The sequence below is a fragment of the Callorhinus ursinus genome, unplaced genomic scaffold (genome assembly GCF_003265705.2).
Source record: "Callorhinus ursinus isolate GAN/ISIS: 27379988/994484 unplaced genomic scaffold, GSC_fseal_2.0 scaffold6, whole genome shotgun sequence".
Taxonomy (NCBI): Eukaryota; Metazoa; Chordata; class Mammalia; order Carnivora; family Otariidae; genus Callorhinus; species Callorhinus ursinus.
In genome coordinates, this window is record NW_027397068.1 from 58,318,506 (window position 1) to 58,338,701 (window position 20,196).

Consider the following 20,196-nt stretch of genomic DNA (forward strand, 5'->3'; position numbering starts at 1 on the left):
GGTTTTTCATAGATGGCTTTTATGATACTGAGGTATGTACCCTCTATCCCTATACTCTGAAGAGTTTTGATCAAGAAAGCATGCTGTATTTTGTCAAATGCTTTTTTCTGCATCTATTGAGAGGATCCTATGGTTCTTGTTCTTTCTTTTGTTAATGTATTGTATCACGTTGATTGATTTGCGGATGTTGAACCAACCTTGCAGCCCAGGGATAAATCCCACTTGGTCGTGGGAAGAATCCTTTTAATGTACTGTTGGATCCTGTTGGCTAGTATTTTGGTGAGTATTTTTGCATCCATGTTCATCAAGGATATTGGTCTGTAATTCTCCTTTTTGACGGGGTCTTTGTCTGGTTTTGGGATCAAGGTAATAGTGGCCTCATAAAACAAGTTTGGAAGTTTTCCTCCCATGTCTATTTTTTGGGACAGTTTCAGAGGAACAGGTATTAATTCATCTTGAAATGTTTGGTAGATTTCCCCTGGGAAGCCATCTGGCCCTGGGCTTTTGTTTTTGGGAGATTTTTGATGACTGCTTCAATTTCCTTAGTGGTTATAGGTCTGTTCAGGTTTTCCATTTCTTTTTGGTTCGGTTTTGGTAGTTGATACATTTCTAGGAATGCATTCATTTCTTCCAGATTATCTAATTTGCTGGCATATAGTTGCTCATAATATGTTCTTATAATTGTTTGTATTTCTTTGGTATTGGTTGTGATCTCTCATCTTTCATTCATGATTTTGTTAATTTGGGTCCTTTCTCTTTTCTTTTTGATAAGTCTGGCCAGGAGTTTATCAATCTTAACAATTCTTTCAAAGAACCAGCTCCTAGTTTCGTTGATCTGTTCTACTATTCTTTTGGTTTCTATTTCATTGATTTCTGCTCTGATCTTTATTATTTCTCTTCTCCTGGTGGGTTTAGGCTTTATTTGCTGTTTTTTCTCTAGCTCCTTTAGGTGTAGGGGTAGGCTGTGCATTTGAGACCTTTTTTGTTTCTTGAGAAAGTCTCTTATTGCTATATACTTTCCTCTTAGGACTGTCTTTGCTGCATCCCAAAGATTTTGACCAGTTGTGTTCTCATTTTCATTTGTTTCCATGAATTTTTTTAGTTCTTCTTTAATTTCCTGGTAGAAGAAAGAGAAATTAAGGAGTCAATCCCATTTACAATTGCACCCAAAATCATAAAATACCTAGGAATAAATCTAACCAAAGAGGCAAAGGATCTGTACTCAGAAAACTATAGAATACTCATGAAAGAAATTGAGGAAGACACAAAGAAATGGAAAAACATTCCATGCTCATGGATTGGAAGAACAAAGATTGTGAAGATGTCAATGCTACCTAGAGCAGTCTATACATTTAATGCAATCCCTATCAAAAAACCATCCACTTTTTTCAAAGAAATGGGACAAATAATCCTAAAATTTGTATGGAACCAGAGAAGACCCCAAATAGCCAGAGGAATGTTGAAAAAGAAAAGCAAAGCTGGCGGCATCACAATTCCAAACTTCCAGCTCTGTTACAAAGCTGTCATCATCAAGACAGTATGGTACTGGCACAAAAACAGACACATAGATCAATGGAACAGAATCGAGAGCCCAGAAATGGACCCTCAACCGTATGGTCAGCTAATCCTCGACAAAGCAGGAAAGAATGTCCAATGGCAAAAAGACAGTCTCTTCAACAAATGGTGTTGGAAAACTGGACAGCCACATGCAGAAGAATGAAACTGGACCATTTCCTTACACCACACACAAAAATAGACTCAAAATGGTTGAAAGACCTCAATGTGAGACAGGAGTCCATCAAAATCCTAAAGGAGAACACAAGCAGCAACCTCTTCGACCTCAGCCACAGCAACTTCTTCCTAGAAACATCACCAAAGGAAAGGGAAGCAAGGGCAAAAATGAACTATTGGGACTTCATCAAGATAAAAAGCTTTTGCCTAGCAAAAGAAATAGTCCACAAAACCAAAAGACAACCGACAGAATGGGAGAAGATATTTGCAAATGACATATCAGATAAAGGGCTAGTATCCAAAATCTATAAAGAACTTATCAAACTCAACACCCAAAGAACAAATAATCCAATCAAGAAATGAGCAGAAGACATGAACAGACATTTTTCCAAAGAAGACATTCAAATGGCACATGAAAGTGCTTAACCTCGCTTGGCATCAGGGAAATCCAAATCAAAACCTCAGTGAGATACCACCTCAAACCAGTCAGAATGGCTAAAATTAACAAGTCACGAAACAACAGATGTTGGCGGGGATGCGGAGAAAGGAGAACCCTCCTACACTGTTGGTGGGAATGCAAGCTGGTGCAGCCACTCTGGAAAACAGTATGAAGGTTCCTCAGAAAGTTGAAAATAGAGCTACCATATAACCCAGCAATTGCACTACTGGGTATTTACCCCAAAGATACAAATGTAGGGATCCGAAGGGGTACGTGCACCCCGATGTTTATAGCAGCAATGTCCACAATAACCAAACTGTGGAAAGAGCCAAGATGTCCATCAACAGATGAATGGAGAAAGAAGACCTGGTATATATATACAATGGAATATTATGCAGCCATCAAAAGGAATGAAATCTTGCCATTTGCAACGATGTGGATGGAACTGGAGGGTATTATGCTGAGCGAAATAAGTCAATCAGAGAAAGACATGTATCATATGATCTCACTGATGTGAAGAATTTTTAATCTCAGGAAACAAACTGAGGGTTACTGGAGTGGTGGGGGGTAGGAGGGATGGGGTGGCTGGGTGATAGACATTGGGGACGGTATGTGCCATGGTGAGCGCTATGAATTGTGTAAGACTGTTGAATCACAGACCTGTACCTCTGAAACAAATAATACATTATATATTTTTTTTTTAAAAAAAGATAGTAGGAAGGGAAAAATGAACAGGGTAAATCAGAGGGGGAGACAAACCATGAGACACTATGGACTCTAAGAAACCAACTGAAGGTTCTAGAGGGGAGAGGGGTGGGGGGATGGGTTAGCCTGGTGATGGGTATTAAAGAAGGCAAATATTGAATGGAGCATTGGGTGTTATATGCAAACAATGAATCATGGAACACTACATCAAAAAGTAATGATGTAATGTATGGTGATTAACATAACAATACATTTTTTTTAAAGAGTAGAAATTTCAGAAATAGATCCTTATAAATAAAGGAATTTAGTATATGAAAAATGAGAGAGTCTCTCTCTGCTTGGGGAGCATCAGAGATAAAGCCAGCTAGCATCCAAAACACACAACTTATTATCATGCTTTGTGTGTTTGGAAGGAGAAAGCACAATGGGAAACATGTCTACACATTACCTCTCAGCAAATATTACCACGGAAAAAAGTGATGGGAAAGAAAATCATGACAAGGAAATCTGGAAGCAAAGTAAAAGAGCTCAAAACAGAATTCGATTTTTTTTTCCAATAGGTATTTGGTAAAGTCTGAGTACTAATAGATTAGTTTTTAAAGGAAAAGTGATTTCATAGGATCATGTCATATTGAAGCTGAAGACTTTAAAGATGTATTCATTTATTTCCTCCTTCCCTTCTTCAACAGTGGATGTTTGAGATATGCTAAATGGCCTTTATAAACCAATCTATAGATAAGTGACTTTTCTCTTTGGCCTCCTTCATGGTATATTTCTCTGCAACATCCTTTGGGCTCTAATTGGTTTTACTAAATTCCAAAGAATTTCCCACTGATCAGCAAAGCTTCTTCTTAGAAGTGGACTAAAGCTGATTAACTTCAGCTTCTATCGGATACTATATAAGAGACTCTTTACAGAAGGAGACAAAGCGTGAATCCAGTTTTCTTTTGCATTCATTTCTAATTGTTCCAGGGGTTCAAATGAAGCCTCAATGACTAGCTGTAACACAAGTACTTCGTCTGGGAAGCTTGAAGGACTGGAAAGCGCCTGAGCTCCTTCTACTCTCAGTTCAAATACAGTATCCTGGGCCTGGCAGCTGAGAAGCAGCAGGTGCACGCTGAGAAATAGCTGGCCACAATTGTGGAACATTTCAGTGGTACTTCGCCTGTCCAAGGGAACCTATTTTTGATTCATATTCATGCCCTGGTAGTAGAGTTCAAACTTATTTTGGGTTTGCTGATGACCATACTATCAAGAGAAATTAGTGCATGAAGCCAAGAAACCACCATCTGTGCTGTGTTTCTATCTCAAGAATTATTTAGAAGGCTGATTATTCAGTTGCCTGGGCCTCTTGACCTTCTAGTATTACACTAAGAAAGATGACTAATACTTTCTTGAAAGTCACTTCACTTTTAATAACCCATGGAATTCCCTCAATATTTGGTAGGGGTGAAAGGATTGATCACATTCCACCAGTAAGTACTGACACCAAAATACTCTCCATGTGGTAGGGACACCATGAATGATCACTTATGGTGAACAGAAAGTAGCTCTCCACAGTGGTGTGCTAGTCAATAATTAAAAACTGGCTCTACAAGGAAAAAAATACCTGATTTGTAGCATTCGCTGATTTCCGCAGCTGAATACTATAGTTCAAAAACTTAGATGAGATGGAAAAATCCCACAAAAGGCAAAAATGACTAAAACTGAGTCATAAAGTTTTAGTTTTGAACTAAAAACTCTTCTCCAGAGAAGGCAGAAAACCTGAGAACTTTATACCTAATAAAGAAATTGAATTCACAATTAAATCTTCTCATGAGAAAACTTACAAGTCCAGATAGCTCCCCTAGAGAAGCCTATCACTTTATACGCAACTAATGAGTCACTGAACACCACACTAAAAACTGATGATGTACCAAATGTTGGCTCATTGAATTTAAATTAAAATAATTACCCCAAAGATACAGATGTAGTGAAAAGAAGGGGCACATGCACCCCAATGTTCATAGCAGCGATGTCCACAATAGCTAAACTGTAGAAGGAGATGAGATGTCCTTGAACAGGTGAATGGGTAAAGAAGATGTGGTTCATATACACAATAGAATATTACTCAGCCATCAGAAAGGATGAATACCTACCATTTGCATCGATGTGGATGGAACTGGAGGGGATTATGCTAAGTGAAATAAGTTAAGCGGAGGAAGACAATTATCATATGGTTTCATTCGTATGTGGATCATAAGGAATAGCACAGAGGACCACAGGGGAAGGGAGGGAAAATTGAAGGGGAAGAAATCAGAGAGGGAGACAAATCATGAGAGATTCTGGAATCTGGGAACCAAACTGAGGGTTAGAGAAGGGAGAGGCATGGGGGGTGGGGTAACTGGATGATGGGTATTAAGGAGAGCGCATGTGGTGATGAGCAGTGGGTGTTATATTCAACTAATGAATCGTTGAACACTACATCAAAAACTAATGATGTACTATATATTGGCTAACAGAACATAATAAAAAAAAGTTGAAAAAAAGAAAAGAAAAAAAGAGAAGCATATTAAATAGGTAAGGAGGAAATAATATCAATCTTGGACAGAGTCCCCTGAAAAATAGAGGAGGGAGCTTTTCCCAGTTTATTTTTTGAGGCCACCATTTTCCTGTCACCAAAATTGGAAGAAGACATGAGAAAGTAAAACTAACTATGGATTGATATACTGTGTAAATGAAGATGGGACAAAAATTCGTAACAAAAATATCAGCAAGTCAAATCCAGCAATATATAAAAATGATAATACATAATGACCAAGTACTAAAGGTTGGTTTAACATTAAAAATCTATAGAATTCATCATATTAACCAAATAAAGGAGAGGAACTATCTGGTCACCTGAGGCTATACAGTAAAATTATCTGAAAAAATTCAGCACTTGTCCGTTACATACATAAATGAAGGATAGGAGAGATTTTCCTCAACGTGATAAAAGGCGTCTAAGAGAAATCTGCAGCTAATATCAAACTTAAATGTTAAAAGACTGGACACCTTCCTAAGATAGCGAAGAAAGCAAGGGTGCTCTCTGCTCATCACTTCTAGTTAACACTGTGCTGAAGTTTGTAGGTTGTGCAGTTAAGAAAAGAAAAAGAAGTAAATGGCATATACATTGTAAAGGAAGAAAAAAAGCTGTCTTTATTTGCAGATCACATACATATAAAAATCTAAAATAATTTATGGAAGAACTACTCAAACTACGCGAATTTAGCCAAGCTAGAGGACACAGCATCAATAAACTAGTCATTTGTACTTTTATAGACGAGTAACAAAATGTAAAAACAAATTCAATACTATCTACAATAACATACAAAAACATGAAATGTTTCATAATAGATTTATAAAAAAAATATGTGCAAGATCTGTCAACTAAAAACTACAAACTGAAAAACCAAAGATCTACATGAATGGAGGCATCAATGATGTTCCTGGGTCAGAAGACACAATATTGTGAAGATGTCATTTCAACCCAGATTGAATATATTGATTCAGTACAGTCGTAATCAGAATTCTAGGAGGATATTTTTGTAGAAATTAGCAAGCTGAGATTCTAAGATTTAAATGGAAATGCAAAGGACTTAAAATAGCTGAAACAATTTGGAAAAGAAGAAGAGTGGAGGCATATGGTAAGCAGAATTCTAAGATGGCCCCACAATTGCATCCCATATGGTGCAGGCCTGTTTAATCCCCCCCCCTTGAGTGTGGGAGGGGACCTGTGAATGTGATGAGACGTCACCCCTGGTTAGGTTACGTTATATGGCAAAGGTGAAGGGGTTTCCACCTATGGCTCCATCCAGGATTAAAGTAGCTTCGTGTTTGTGTGTGGAGTCCCAGACTAAATGTAAAACTGGTCCTCACCTTCAGAAACAGATACATCTTAACCACCTTGCAGGTCAAGGGGTGTACACATTGATTGTGCGGTCAACCCTCCAGGTCAGACCCAGGAAGGAGGTCTACACAGACCCTTGTGTCTTTTTGAAGAGGAAATTCCAGGATTATTGTTGCCCAGGATCTGGTATAGAAAAGTAGGTGGAGGCTCTGGGTAGACCAGCCATTTGGCTGAGTGACTGCCTCACTCCATGTCGGGGGCAGAGGCTCAAGGTGGCTGGAGGACCTTCCAAAGCTGATGTCTCAGACTTTAATGTGGATATGAGTGACCCCAGGATCTTATTAAAAATGCAGAATCACGGGACGCCTGGGTGGCTCAGTCGGTTAGGCGGCTGCCTTCGGCCCGGGTCATGATCCCAGGGTCCTGGGATCGAGACCCACATCGGGCTCCTTGCTCAGCAGGAGCCTGCTTCTCCCTCTCTCTCCCTCTGCTTGTGCCCTCTCTGTCAAATAAATAAAATCTTAAAAAAAAATGCAGAATCAGAACATATCAAGACAGGACCTGGCGTTCCACACATCTAACAAGCTCTCAGGTGACATGGGAGCTGCTGATCCTTGGGACTGCATTTTGAGTCGTGATGCTGTAAAGTTTGGCACCCAGGTCTGAGGGCGGGTAATATTGATACTCAGTACATTTGAAGTCTGTAGTGGAATGAATAAACCAAAGTTGTGAGTAATTTCAAATTACTCATTGCACTTGGAAAGATCCTAATGACAGTTAACATTTAAGCTAATAATTTTTTTTCCATCTTGTGCATTTATCAATTGAGTGAAAATAGTTGACCCAAAAGCAGGATAAATAACTGGAGACCCCAATCTGGGATTGAAACTATGTGTGTAATCTATGGTTGCCTCTTGTAATTATCTTTCAATATGTTTTATGAAACGAGAAATGTTCATAACATCTTAGGTTTTAAGGGTGAACTTTCTTTTCAGACTACAATTACCCATGTCATAACTGACATACTTGGAAAAGAACTTTGGAACCCTTCTGATTACTAGCTTGTGCTGGGAGTTTTATGAAGAGAGGCATTAAAATATTTACTACTTTTATTAATAAAATGCGGGGGTATGGATGACTTACAAGAAATAAGATAAAAATTGTTTCTGCTTAATATTCATCTGCATTTTATCGCTCTGTAGCATTTATTATGAGAGGTGACTCTGCAGAGACTTTGATCTTTCTCTCTGAGCTAGTTGCCTTCTCCACGCCACATTTATTGACTACGTACACAAGCATATGCATTCTCTTTAAAATTCCATGCTGAAGGTTAAGACCCTGGACCATTCGTTTCTTTATTTTATCTGAACTTCTTTCACCATTAGTTTGAAGAAAGAGAATAAATTGAGTACTGTACTCTCTTTGGATAGTTAGGTTGCTGATGGGTCAAAATAAACCTTGGGAACCCAGATGAGTATGTAAGTTATTCCAGGAGAATTAAGATTCTTCCTTTGTGTTCCATACATTCTGCTTTCAATGCAGGCACAGCCCCTGCTTAGGCTATATAAATTAATACATTTGCAGGAAATGTGACTTCGGGACATTTTATATGGCAGTGATTTTAATGCTGTTAGTGGTGAAATGGAAACTTGAGAATGTGAAGATTAATTTAAACCACATGATGGGTTCAAGGAAAATACACTACAGTTTCTTGAATGTGTGCTGACTCTGTAGAGGGGGGAATGGGATCCAAAAAACCACCAGTGAACTTTTAAACCCTCTTGAGAGGATTCAAACCAACACAATTAGCCCTCGAAGGGAGCTGTTCCAGATGACAGTTCATTTCTCTCTTCCTCAGAAACAGATCCCTTTGCCTAAGAGAACACAGTAGGGAGACCAAGGAAGGAAGAAGGTCCCCACGCATTACCACCAATGGAGTGAAGTTAGAAATCCCTTTCCAGTCATTCGCTGGTTTACTGATTCGTCTTTCACTCTAGATTACAGTTCTGTTGGGTTTTTTGAACAATGGATAACCAACGCATTGTATATCGTGAATTTGAAATAAAGGATTTCTTTTCCCTTCCAGTTCGTGGTAGCGGTCTTCTGGATCATTTATGCCTATGACAGAGAGATGATTTACCCAAAGTTGCTTGATAATTTTATCCCAGGGTGGCTGAATCACGGAATGGTAAGTGGACTAAAACAAATAATTTCCTTTCATTAAAAAAAAATCTATTAAAGAGCCTATTTTCTAATTCGGGCTTTCCATAGAATGTATCTAACTGGCTGTGCAATGAGGAGGATTATGAGAGATTGTAATTAGAGGAGAAAACCGAATGTCAATAAAAACATTTTCCCATGAAACTGAGTCACTATTAAAACTATGTAGTAGATGAATCCACAGTTTACAAGGTGTCGGTGTTTTTGGATAATACAACTAGCTCATTGTATGGATGAATTTAATTTTTGTGCCATTCAAAGGCTTGTCCCGTACTGGAGCCTAAGGACCTAGTCCCACCTGTACAACTATTGAGGCCCCGTTGTTCCTCCACCTCACGTCAGGATATTGTGTTGGAAGTAACTACAGCACTGGGAGAATTGGCCCCAGAGGAGCAGCAAGACTGTTATTTTCCCTGGGAGATATGCTGCAGGCATTGGAAGTGTCCGTGGCAGGGGGTGCCCATTGGAGGGCATTTGCCTGGGGCGCCCAGCTCTTTCGCTTCTTCTCAGTCTGATTCCTTCTGATGCTCTAGCCATGGTGTTGCCTTCCCACGTTTCAAATCAAATATTTTGGATGGTTTGCCTGTCATCTCACAAGACTTGAAGATATATTTTCTGCAGAGAAATTTTGTGTTGTCTTCCCGGTCCGCTTCTGAAATTGAGCACTTTTGTTATTAACTAAGAAGCCTGCATTTTTTTGGTTACAGCAATTTTTAGAATACGTCACTGGGGGCTCCCCGTGAAAGGGGTAACCCATCAGAGAAATTATAGGGGCACGAAGAGCTAGACCTCACACGTCATAAGTCCAAAATAAGTTTCCTTTCTACCCCCAATTTTGGTATAGTTTGAGAAAAGTGGTGTGTACTAACAAACAAACATTACTGTACTGAGGGGCTTTGATTAATTCTTTCCTAAGCCAACACATCAAAAGTGGCACGGCTCAAACAACTGGCATTTTCTTTGAGTCCAATTAGAGCCACGCTGTTAACATGGCACCTCTGGTCTAGTTCCAAACAAATAAGCTGGGTCTTGTCAGATTCATTTTACCTTCTTAGGGGCTTGATGTGGCTACTCTGTGCCTCTCCAACTTTTGATTTTCTTGAATGTGAAAAGCCTTTGCATAACCCTGTGTCTGCAATCTCCTACCCCCAATGCCCTTCCCATTCTTTACCTGCTCACCCTGTTAGCTTCTATAACATCTCTCAGAAGGCATGGAACACTACATCAAAAACTAATGATGTAATGTATAGTGATTAACATAACAGAATAAAAAATAAATAAATAAATAAATAAATAATTTAAAAAAAAAAGAAGTCTCTCTTCACCCCCACAGGCCAAGTTAGCTCTGCTGTCAGGCTTGCAAAGCACCTTCAAATCTCCGTCAGACATGTGTGTATCCCTCACACAAGTGTTACTTCCTAGTGCAAACAGCAGACTTCCAGCCCCGAGCACTCTGCCCACCCACCTGGCATGTAGTGGGATCAATGCCTATTTGTTAGATTGATGTATGAATTCAGTATACAGTCGTCCCCCACTCCCCGCCTTATCTGAGAGGGATCTGTTCCAAAATCCCCAGTGGATGCCTGAAACCGAGGACAGTACCATACTATGTTTTTTCCTATACATACATACCTATGATAGTTTAGCTTATAAATTAGGCCCAGTAAGAAATTAACAACAAGAGGAGGGCCTTCACTGAGAACCAGTGGTCTCATCATGTGCTATAGGAATACAGGCCTTAAGTGTTTGGCCTGTGGTCTACATCCCTCAAATGCACAATATTACCCTTAGGCCAGAGAATAAATCACAACCTTTGCAGATGCAGGTGCTACTTAACATTTCAAATGAATGGTTTCTAAGTACTGAGGAAGCCATTAGAACTATAACTTGACTCTTTGATGAGATATAATTCACATAATTCACAGATTCACTTTGATGAGATATAATTCTCACTCTTGGAGACAAACACTACTTGGAAATTCAAGGAGAATTTGAGTGACACAGATATTTCGGAAAGGGAAAAGATAAATGAATCAACATGTCAAATCCTCTATGATAGTAAGAGCTCAGTAGAGTCTTTCTTAATGAACTTTGTCCATTAGTAGAGATGAATGACCATTTCTTTGGTTTTCTTCATGTTCCAGTTCGTGATTCCAGTTATTACTAACAAAGAAGTTGCATATGGTGGCTGAGGAATATTTTGCAATATTAATTTGCATTACTCTAAATTTGTATATATGCGACTTTAAATAGGATGCTGATTCTTTAGATTGGCCATTAAAATATGAACACTAACTGCTGGAATCATGAATAATATAATTTTTATAAAAATGTGCAGAATTATTCATGAAATACTAATAAATCAAATAAGCATTTTCAACTTTAAATTTTATTTGAAAGTTTAATAATCATTTGTACTTTAATTTTAACAAATGATTTTCAATATTTAATTTTTAAAAGTATGAAAATAATTCAACTAAAAATTTTTACATTCACTTGAATGTTCGTATTTTGATGAAAACATTCAAATTGTGTATACTTTTATTATAATTACATTTTATTTTTAATGCCTTAGATTAATACTATCAGTAGAGCTTAAATTTTTGAAAATTTCCATTATAACAACATATTCAGTAAATTTGCTGAAATGAAGGCAAGAAAATAAAATTTTGGAATATTTATATTATTAAATATAATTTTATAATTTACAAATTTATAATTTATAAATATATAAACCTTTATTTTATTACTCATACAATCACATATTTTTTTATTTTGCTTTATAAAATATGTATCTAACAATGTAGGAGGATAGAACATATTTTATTTAATATTTTACTAGCTTAATTTGTAACTTTTAAGTATTTCTGCCCATGGATGGTTTATGGCCCTTTAGGCCTTTTGCTGTTGCCTATCTAAATCTTTATAGCTACAAGAATTCCAAGAGAGTATGTACCCTGTTCTTTTTTTTTTGACACAAAGTTTACTTTAAATATTTTTTGGGGGGAAAGGACACCACACTTCTACTCAATTAAGAGAAACATTTTTACAGTCTTGAGATCTTTTATTTTCTTTACATTTATCATGCCATGCATTCACAGGGAATGGGTTCCAGCAGTTCGGGCTACTTTCCATTGGTTCTCACAAAGTGTGCTTCTCTGGGTGGGGCAGGCTGGCGCTTCAGTTGACCCGAGTACCTTTCTCTTTGGCTTCCTTCTTTTTCTGATCATTTTCCTTCATATGCTTCAGGAAGCTATCTCGGCTCTTTGAGTGTTTAACATGCTCAACGTGTACATTAATTCTCTTGGCAAGAATCTTGCCCTTAACTTGTTTGTTTACAACACTGCCAACAGCATGCTGGGTAATACGGTAGACTCTTCCAGTTTTGCCATGGTAACATTTGCGGGGCATTCCTTCTTGAACAGTGCCCATTCCCTTGATGTCCACAATATCACCTTTCTTACAGATTCGCATGTATGTGGCCAAAGGAACAACTCCATGTTTTCTAAAAGGTCTAGAGAACATACAGTGGGTACCTCTCCTCTTTCCCTTTGTGTTGGTCATTTTGGCAAATTACTGGACGATGGCGGTTCCAGCCGAAAGGCGAATGTACCCTCTTCTTATGTGTAGAATCACCCTTACTGTTTGAAGTCTCAACATAATCTCCTGGGCTCCAGAGGCCTGATGCAGTTTATAAGTCTGTCATGGCACCATTTCAGAAGACATCACCAAGTTAGTCTTAAATTTACAGCACTCATCTGCCCAGCACAAAATCAGACAGAAAACAGGCATGAAAGGAAACTCACAGGATTTGAAATTCACAGGACTTTCCTTTTGATTTACTCTACCCATAAGTTGGACATGATTGTAACTAAAGGAAACTATCCTGTTTCTTCCTTTCTATTGTTTACCTCTCTTCTCTCAGCAAGCAGTCTTAGAAATTTTTTGGAGAAGAGAAGAGGAAATGGGTAAATAAATAAGTTGTAACAGTAATACAACCTTGCTGTGTAACTGCTAACTTCTTTCCAGGCTCTATTGAAATAGCACTTGCACACACACACTATTTTAGTTTATTACAATTAAAAATATAAACCTATAAAATATAACATATTTTACTGGAGTCACTTCAATATCCAAAAATCAAAAACTATTCTATCCTTTCAGCCCTATTTATTTTTTGTTATTTCCAGCAATCTGAACAGCACCTGACGCCCATTAGGCATTCACTAGGTGTTGGTCATTAAAAGGGTATTTACATGTTTGTTTTTGAAACTTGGAAGAATGTTGGGGTGCCTGGGTGGCTCAGTCGGTTAAGTGTCTCACTCTTGATTTCGGCTCAGCGTCCTGAGATTGAGCCCCGTGTGCTTAAGATTCTCTTTCTCCCTCTCCCTCTGCCCTTCCCACACACATACCCCCACTTGTGCGTGCTCATTTTCTCTCTAAAAAAAACTTGAGAGAATGCTATGTTTATATTTATATCCTCTACCACCTTTCTATCCTCAGTCCACTGATGATAAGACAAGAGAAAACTAGAGATATGAGCAAAATGAATCACTTTGCAAAACATAATGCTAATGGTCATGGATAGTTGTGGTTGGGGTCTGCATGGCTGCAACCTGTGGGAGCTGAGCTTTGATTCAAATCAATCTAGCAAACATTTATTTTCAGTAAGACCTATGAAATGCAAAGCACCCTGCTAGGCACTGTGGGGTTATAGGATGAGAAAAATACTTGCACTTTTAAAGGATAGAAATGGCCTGTTTGAGGTGGAGGAAGGTGAGTAGGAAAACAATTCTACAAGCCAACAGAGTGGTCTTCCATAGGCTGTGTTCTCTCTGACAACGAGAAGCACTATTGTTATTCTGGCCTGTTCCTTGGCTGCAAAAATAGATCCCTGAACCTTTCTCTTCTGCTGATTCTAAGTTTAAAGCACTGTCAATGGAGTAAGTATACATTAAAAGCAATAAATAAATAAATATTTAAACTCTAGGAAGATTGCTGATTCTCAGCGATGCTATAACAGGAAAAACCAACAATGAGACAGTGTCTCTGCTTAGCGAAGACCTAATTAATGTTTATAAAATGCCTTGAGAGTGCCAAGCAGTGCAGAAGTTTGGATATTATTATTATTATCACAGATCTTTAAGCATACATGACCTAGATATTCTTATAATCACAGGAGTTGTTCATTCCCCATATAATTTATAAGGAGATAAAGAAAATAAGCCCGCCCCTCTTCATGCTTGATTTGTCAGTTGTTCTTGTTATATGTAACTGATCCTCAAGAGAACTTTAATTTAGGCAACTATTTATTCTGTTCAATATTATTTTGACATTTGGTAATTACTAAAGTTTTTGTACATCTGTCTTTCCCAGAAGAGAAGGCATTAAATACTGCTTGGAAGATCATTGGTTTTGTAGGAACTCAGAGTTGATGTTATTCTTTTGTTAAATAACACAACTTACGGAAAGTTTCCAGTTCTGGGCCACACAGATGATGCACTTCATGATCTGTAGAGTCTGTGCCACCCTGATACTGGATATTTCACAAAACAAGCTGTTGGTCACAAGAAGGCTATCATCTTTTTCATATGAAAAGAAAAACTGACCTTTATTATTTTCCCAATATATTCTAAAGTAACTGGAAGATATCTGGAAATTTTCAAAAATAAAAGTAAGACTGGAACAGAGGTCAGAAATTTCTTGGGAACCACTTTCTAAGACTCCCAATGGACCTCCCAAAGAAAACAAATAAGACCCCAAAGACCCAGGAATGAGAAGGAGAGTTCCATCCACAGTGAGGCAGATACTTTCAGAGTTGCTGCATACGGTTCTCATTTCGTTTTACAGATCACAGCATTCTGCTTGTGAATTTCCATTTGCTCAGTCTCACCTTCTCAGTAAGGCCCACTCTGAGCAGCCTGTTAGGTATTGCCCACTACCCGCACGTCCCCGGAGTTCCTTTGCCCTGCTCTTTGTCCCCCTGGTGGTACTTAACCATCCTTGACCCATCTGGTTTTACTTACGTGCTGTATTTATGGCTTATTGTCCATCTCCTTCTGGTAGAATATAATTTTCATAAGGGCAGAGGTCTTTGTTTCAGTTACTCATCTAACCCAAGCGCTTCAAACAGTGCCTCTACGCAGTGGAAATCAATGAGTAAAATACTCATGCATCGATGAGTGAATTTTACCAATATTCTACGTCCGTGTTTTCCTTGTCCTTTTTTTTTTTCTACCCTGTCTTTTCCTTTTCGTAATAGTTGACGGAGAATGCAACCCCAGACCATTCACTTCTTTCCTAACTTGTATTTTACCTCACTCTTCAATCTCAGCTGCTCTGCAATAAAATCTTACATACATGGCCTGCTATCCGCTCTGAGGGTCTTATTGGTTGGTACATACCGTATTGTTGCCGCTGCCTGAGAAGGCCTGAAATGATGTCCAAAGAACACAGCGCGGACCCTGGAACATCTGAGAGTTACAGGCCAAGTAAATAGAAATGCCTAGGTCAAATTTATTGGGAAGCATTTCCATATATTGATTATTTTATCTGATTATTAGTTCTTTTTTCTCTAGGGTACTAGACCATGGCTTTTTAAAGCAATTTTCTGACATCACAAATTCCAGTGTAGAACTAATTTTCCATGTAAGGATAGAATTCAAGGCTAATACTCTTTGGCTTACACTCTGCCCTTTTTCTTGCTACACCGAATAGATGAGCAGGCCCAGCAGTAGTTTGAGTTCATCGAAAGGTCTATAAATTATATTCAGATATTTTGGGGTCAGCAAAACCCAAAGTGTGGTTTATTCAAGTTCTTTTGCCCCTAATCCTTAAATCCATAGATATTTCAAAGTAAACTTCATTCATATGTCTCCCATTCATGTGCCCTCAGTTCTTCACAGCCGGAGGAGAGGTGGGGCCAGGACTGAAGGTGTTGTCTTAGGAACTGGCTTCCTTCTTCATTACCACAAACAGATCATTCATTAGCCACAGACCCAGCTCCTTGGCAGAAGTCCATCCCTATATCCTTTCCAGCTCCCTTTTAATTGAAGCTCCAACCTCAGCAAGCATCAGTGATAGCTGCCAAAGAAAGTGAAGTGGAAAAACAAAGCTGCATTTTCTATCATAGAGGCACAGAATCCTAGCATCTTAAAACTTGGGAAGTGTTTCTAAAGACCATCTGGTCCATACACCATGTGATACCTCAGTTGCCTGAACAATATCTTGGCAAATTCCCTTTCAGTCTTTACTTGAGCATCTCTAATGATGAAGCTTCAACAGTAGACCAGGACCATGGGGTTTTCAGCTGAAGGAAGATTCTCATAAGGAATTGAACCTTCCGTTTTCTCCTCCAGTTCAAACCCGCCCCGTCCGTTCATCCATTCTGCAGGATTCAGATAAGCAGCTGTCTCTCTTCTCTTCACGTTCTCTTCCGGGGGGTCTCACTCTTCCCCTGACTTCAGTCTCTGTTATACGTGGGTCATTCCAAGTCTGTACTTCCGGGTCCAACTTCTAAGGAGCATCACACTCAGCGTTTGACGCAAGGACCTTGAGATGAACATACCGAAACAAATTCATCCCATTAACCCCTCCCCTCGTCTTGTTACTCCTCTCATGTTGCCACTTCAGTAATGGCAGAAGCATCTAAAATCTCCTCTTTCTACCACATTCCTCACAGTTAGTTGACAAGTCCTACTAGATGTACCTCCCAAGTAACTCCCAAAGCTGCCCCATCCTCCTCCACCATCCTGGCTTTAGTTCAAGGCTTCATCATCAGCCAGCTGAACTGAGGCAACAGGCTCTCTCTTATCTCCCCACCTCCCCACTCCCTCCTCACCAGAATTTTCTCCACACTGCGGCCTCAGTTACCTTTCTAGAAGAGCTGAAGTTCTGACAACTCCTTGCTCCATCCCTTTCTCAGACGCCACCTGTGAGTGAAGCGGTCCTGAGTCTCCAAAGCATCTGAGTGGGCCGCTTCTCCCTGCACTCAGAACACTTTGTCCCGACACCTGGGATTTCACTTATCACATTGTTTGATTAGTATTATTTGGTTATTCCCCCAATGGGCTATAAGGCCATAAAGGGCAGCAAATGTTGTTGTTCTTGTTTTCTTTCATCTTTTCCTCCAGAACCTAGCATAGTCTCTGGCATTCCTGCACACTCTGTAAATGTTTATTGGGAAAATGTCATACAGGCCCTTTAGCATCATGCTCAGTCTCCCCTGACGAGGCTTCAGCTTGTCTAGATTCGTTTTTACAGTTCCGTATGATTGGGCAAGAGTCACAACAGAGAGGCTTAGCCAGCGTCTTGTCTTATTAGCGTTGTCCGAGCTCCGTTAACTCTTTTTGGCAGTTCATTATACCATATACTGAAACTTGCACATCACGTTTACCTGACCAGTGTGTGGTTTAGCTAAGATTCGAAGTTGTTACTATTTTGTTCTTTTGTATACGAAATGTAGGATCCTTAGGTGTACTCTTAGTGAATTCCATCTTGTTAAACTCAATTTGAATACAGCATGGGCTCTGGGGAGGCCACAGTACACAGAAAGATTTTAAGGGTCATTAAATGGATCTATTGGAATTTAATAAAATGATTGATCTATAAAACTATTTTGGGAATTGAGGTGCCTGAGTTGAAGCTTCTTTGGAGGCTCCTGCTGTGAGTAAAGTCAGTAACAAAGTAATTGATTTTTCAGAGCAGTAAATTTTGACCACCTTGTAACCCTGTGGGGAGAGGATAGTTGGTTCCTAAGGTCAAGACAGGTATTTAGATAAAAATGACCTATGTGGCAGCAGAAGGGAAGAACGGGGCAGTGGTATTGGCCACTGAAGATTATCACCATATCCAGGGTTGGAGAAATAGGAAATGAATGCAATACGTATATTGGAGAGAAAGTTCTCGGACAAGGGATCTGGTGAGGAAAAGGGTTATAAGATGATACTGGCAACAGGTGGATGGTAGCTTAGGATCAAAACTCACCTGTGAAGAGTAGGTGTTGCTGTTTCCCAGTTTGACTGTGGATTCTAGATATCTAAAGATCCTGAGGGGTCATCGTGTTGGTCACATGTAGATAAAGTGGGAAAAGAAACTTTTCTGGGAGTCCAGAATCGTTGTCCCAAATCCTTACATCCACACCAGATCATGAAGACAGCAAGAATCTTCATCTCATTTGCATGCTCCTTTATCTGAGTCATGTTAAAAAGTGAAGAAAGAACAGCAAGGAAAAACTGTGGCAACCCACCAGGAAATTTTCAACTAAAAATTTTCTTTCTTTTTTTTTTTTCTATTTGAATCTGAAGCTAAACTATCAAATTTGTCCCCAAACTGCCTGGTCCTTTAGGAATACTGGTTAACTTCCGTGATCCCATTTAAGGTTAAGATGGGGCTTCTCCGGGACTGAGTGTCCACTCAGCCCTGGGTTTCCTGTCAAAAACCTCTCTCTCCTCCCAGTCCACTCATGCATCAACTCTGCCTTACATCACAGAACTGACCATCCTCTCTTTACGAGCCTCTACCCCACATGTGCCTCTATGATAGCATCTGCTGTCCTGTACTTGTAGTATGTTGTTGCATTTGACTGGAACTGTTGAATTTGTTCTTTAATGGCAGGCACATGCTCTTAGCTTCCTTGCACAGTCCCATCTTCTGGATCAGTGCCTGGCACATAGTAGGTCTCAGAAAATGTTTGTGAAAGGATGAATGAATAATGGTGGAGTGAATGCCTTTCTATCCTATTTCCTTACTTTCCCAGTCTGGTAACACTTTCTGAAAAGGAAATCAGATTATTTTTACTAAGTGAACTTAGCTGGTACATATGATCACCATTTACTTCTCACTGTATCCTACCTGAGCCCTTCAGTGACCCATTTTAGAACCGTACAGCATCCTTGTCAAGCTCACTGGCTTATAATTTTCAAAATCAGTCTTCCCTTTTTCCAGAGCAGAACTGTATCTGCTGGCCTTCAAGTGTGCAGCATGAGAACTTGTCCAGGCTTGCACAGTTAGCCAGCACCCTAGCTGGGGGTAGGATGCTGAGCTGACCGACCCCATCACACTTATCACACCCAAGGCCTCTCTTCTTAGAGCTTTGTTAACATCTAGTGAATAGATGCCTTTCACCATGCATCATCATTATATTTCACAAACATATCTCATCAAGACACTAATAAACATTCCTGGCACTTCTGATGATTTTCCTTTTCATCTAAGCAAGGGTGACTTTTTCCTATTGTTTTACCATATCCATATTCAGAGAATGAACTTGCCCTTAATGATCTAATTGAGATACGTTTTAACCTAGTTGTAAGGATTAGCCCTGGTGGGTGGAAATGTTTCCCCTTAAGGCAACCCCTTTCATCCGTATCAAATATGTTCTTTCATGTGACCTGGTAATATATCAAATTATCTTATATGTCCAAGTGCTACTCTTCACATGGCTACTGTCTATATGCATTAGGATAAAAAGACTGATGTTAGTAAACATCCCTTTCTATGCTCTGCCCTGCTGCCACACACACAATAGAGTGTCTTTTTTGTTCCATTCTCTTTCTTACACCGGGTTAACCCCAAAAGGCACTCTGTGTCTATAGGCAGCTCTTCTAAGCGATACAGACATGTGAGCCACCTTGAAGGGGCCACTGAACTAGATGACCTCTCGAGTTTTCTCTGGTTTTATCATTCTGTGGAAAGGGTTTAGTGTAAGTGATTTAAGAGGTTAGTCAGAATAGAATTCTCTGTTCAATGGTCTTCTCTCCTGAATTCCACGAGTGGGGCAGCTTCTTGCAGGAGCTCCTGAGATTGGCTACGGAAGTACATAGCATGGTACCTGCCACATAATAGGCTCCATGAATAGAAGTCCCCTCAAAGAGGACAGGGTAGGAATCTTATGGCAAAGATAAGATAAAATTCCCCTATAGCTAATGATGTTCACCTATTAGCATATAGTAGGTAAGAAGCTAGCGTGAAACTCTGTCTATAGCTTCAAGGAGAAATGCTCAGGTGGAAATCTTGTATTTTTAGCAACAACACATTTGTATATACTCCTAACATAAAAAGTTAATGAAATTCCTTGAAAGTTTATATAATAGGTAAGATATTTATCCTTGGACATAGAATTCAAATCTCCCTTATTTATTTTTAAGCATTTCTCCTTGCTTGCACCTATTGCAAAGCACTTTGCTTAAACTCAGAATTTGACTGCTAATATTCACACATATGGCAAATATGA

At 39.2% G+C, this 20,196-nt stretch overlaps 1 protein-coding gene across 3 annotated transcripts in view; it reads left to right on the forward strand.

Moving 5' to 3' along the window:
• The window catches only part of AIG1 (androgen induced 1), a 254,629-nt gene that overhangs the window by 85,198 nt on the left and 149,235 nt on the right, over window positions 1-20,196 (forward strand). For all 3 annotated transcript variants that reach the window (XM_073894023.1, XM_073894022.1, XM_025866167.2), the window contains exon 3: window positions 8,830-8,931. In XM_073894023.1, the coding sequence (XP_073750124.1) occupies window positions 8,830-8,931 (102 nt within the window). The remainder of the gene's footprint in view (window positions 1-8,829; window positions 8,932-20,196) is intronic.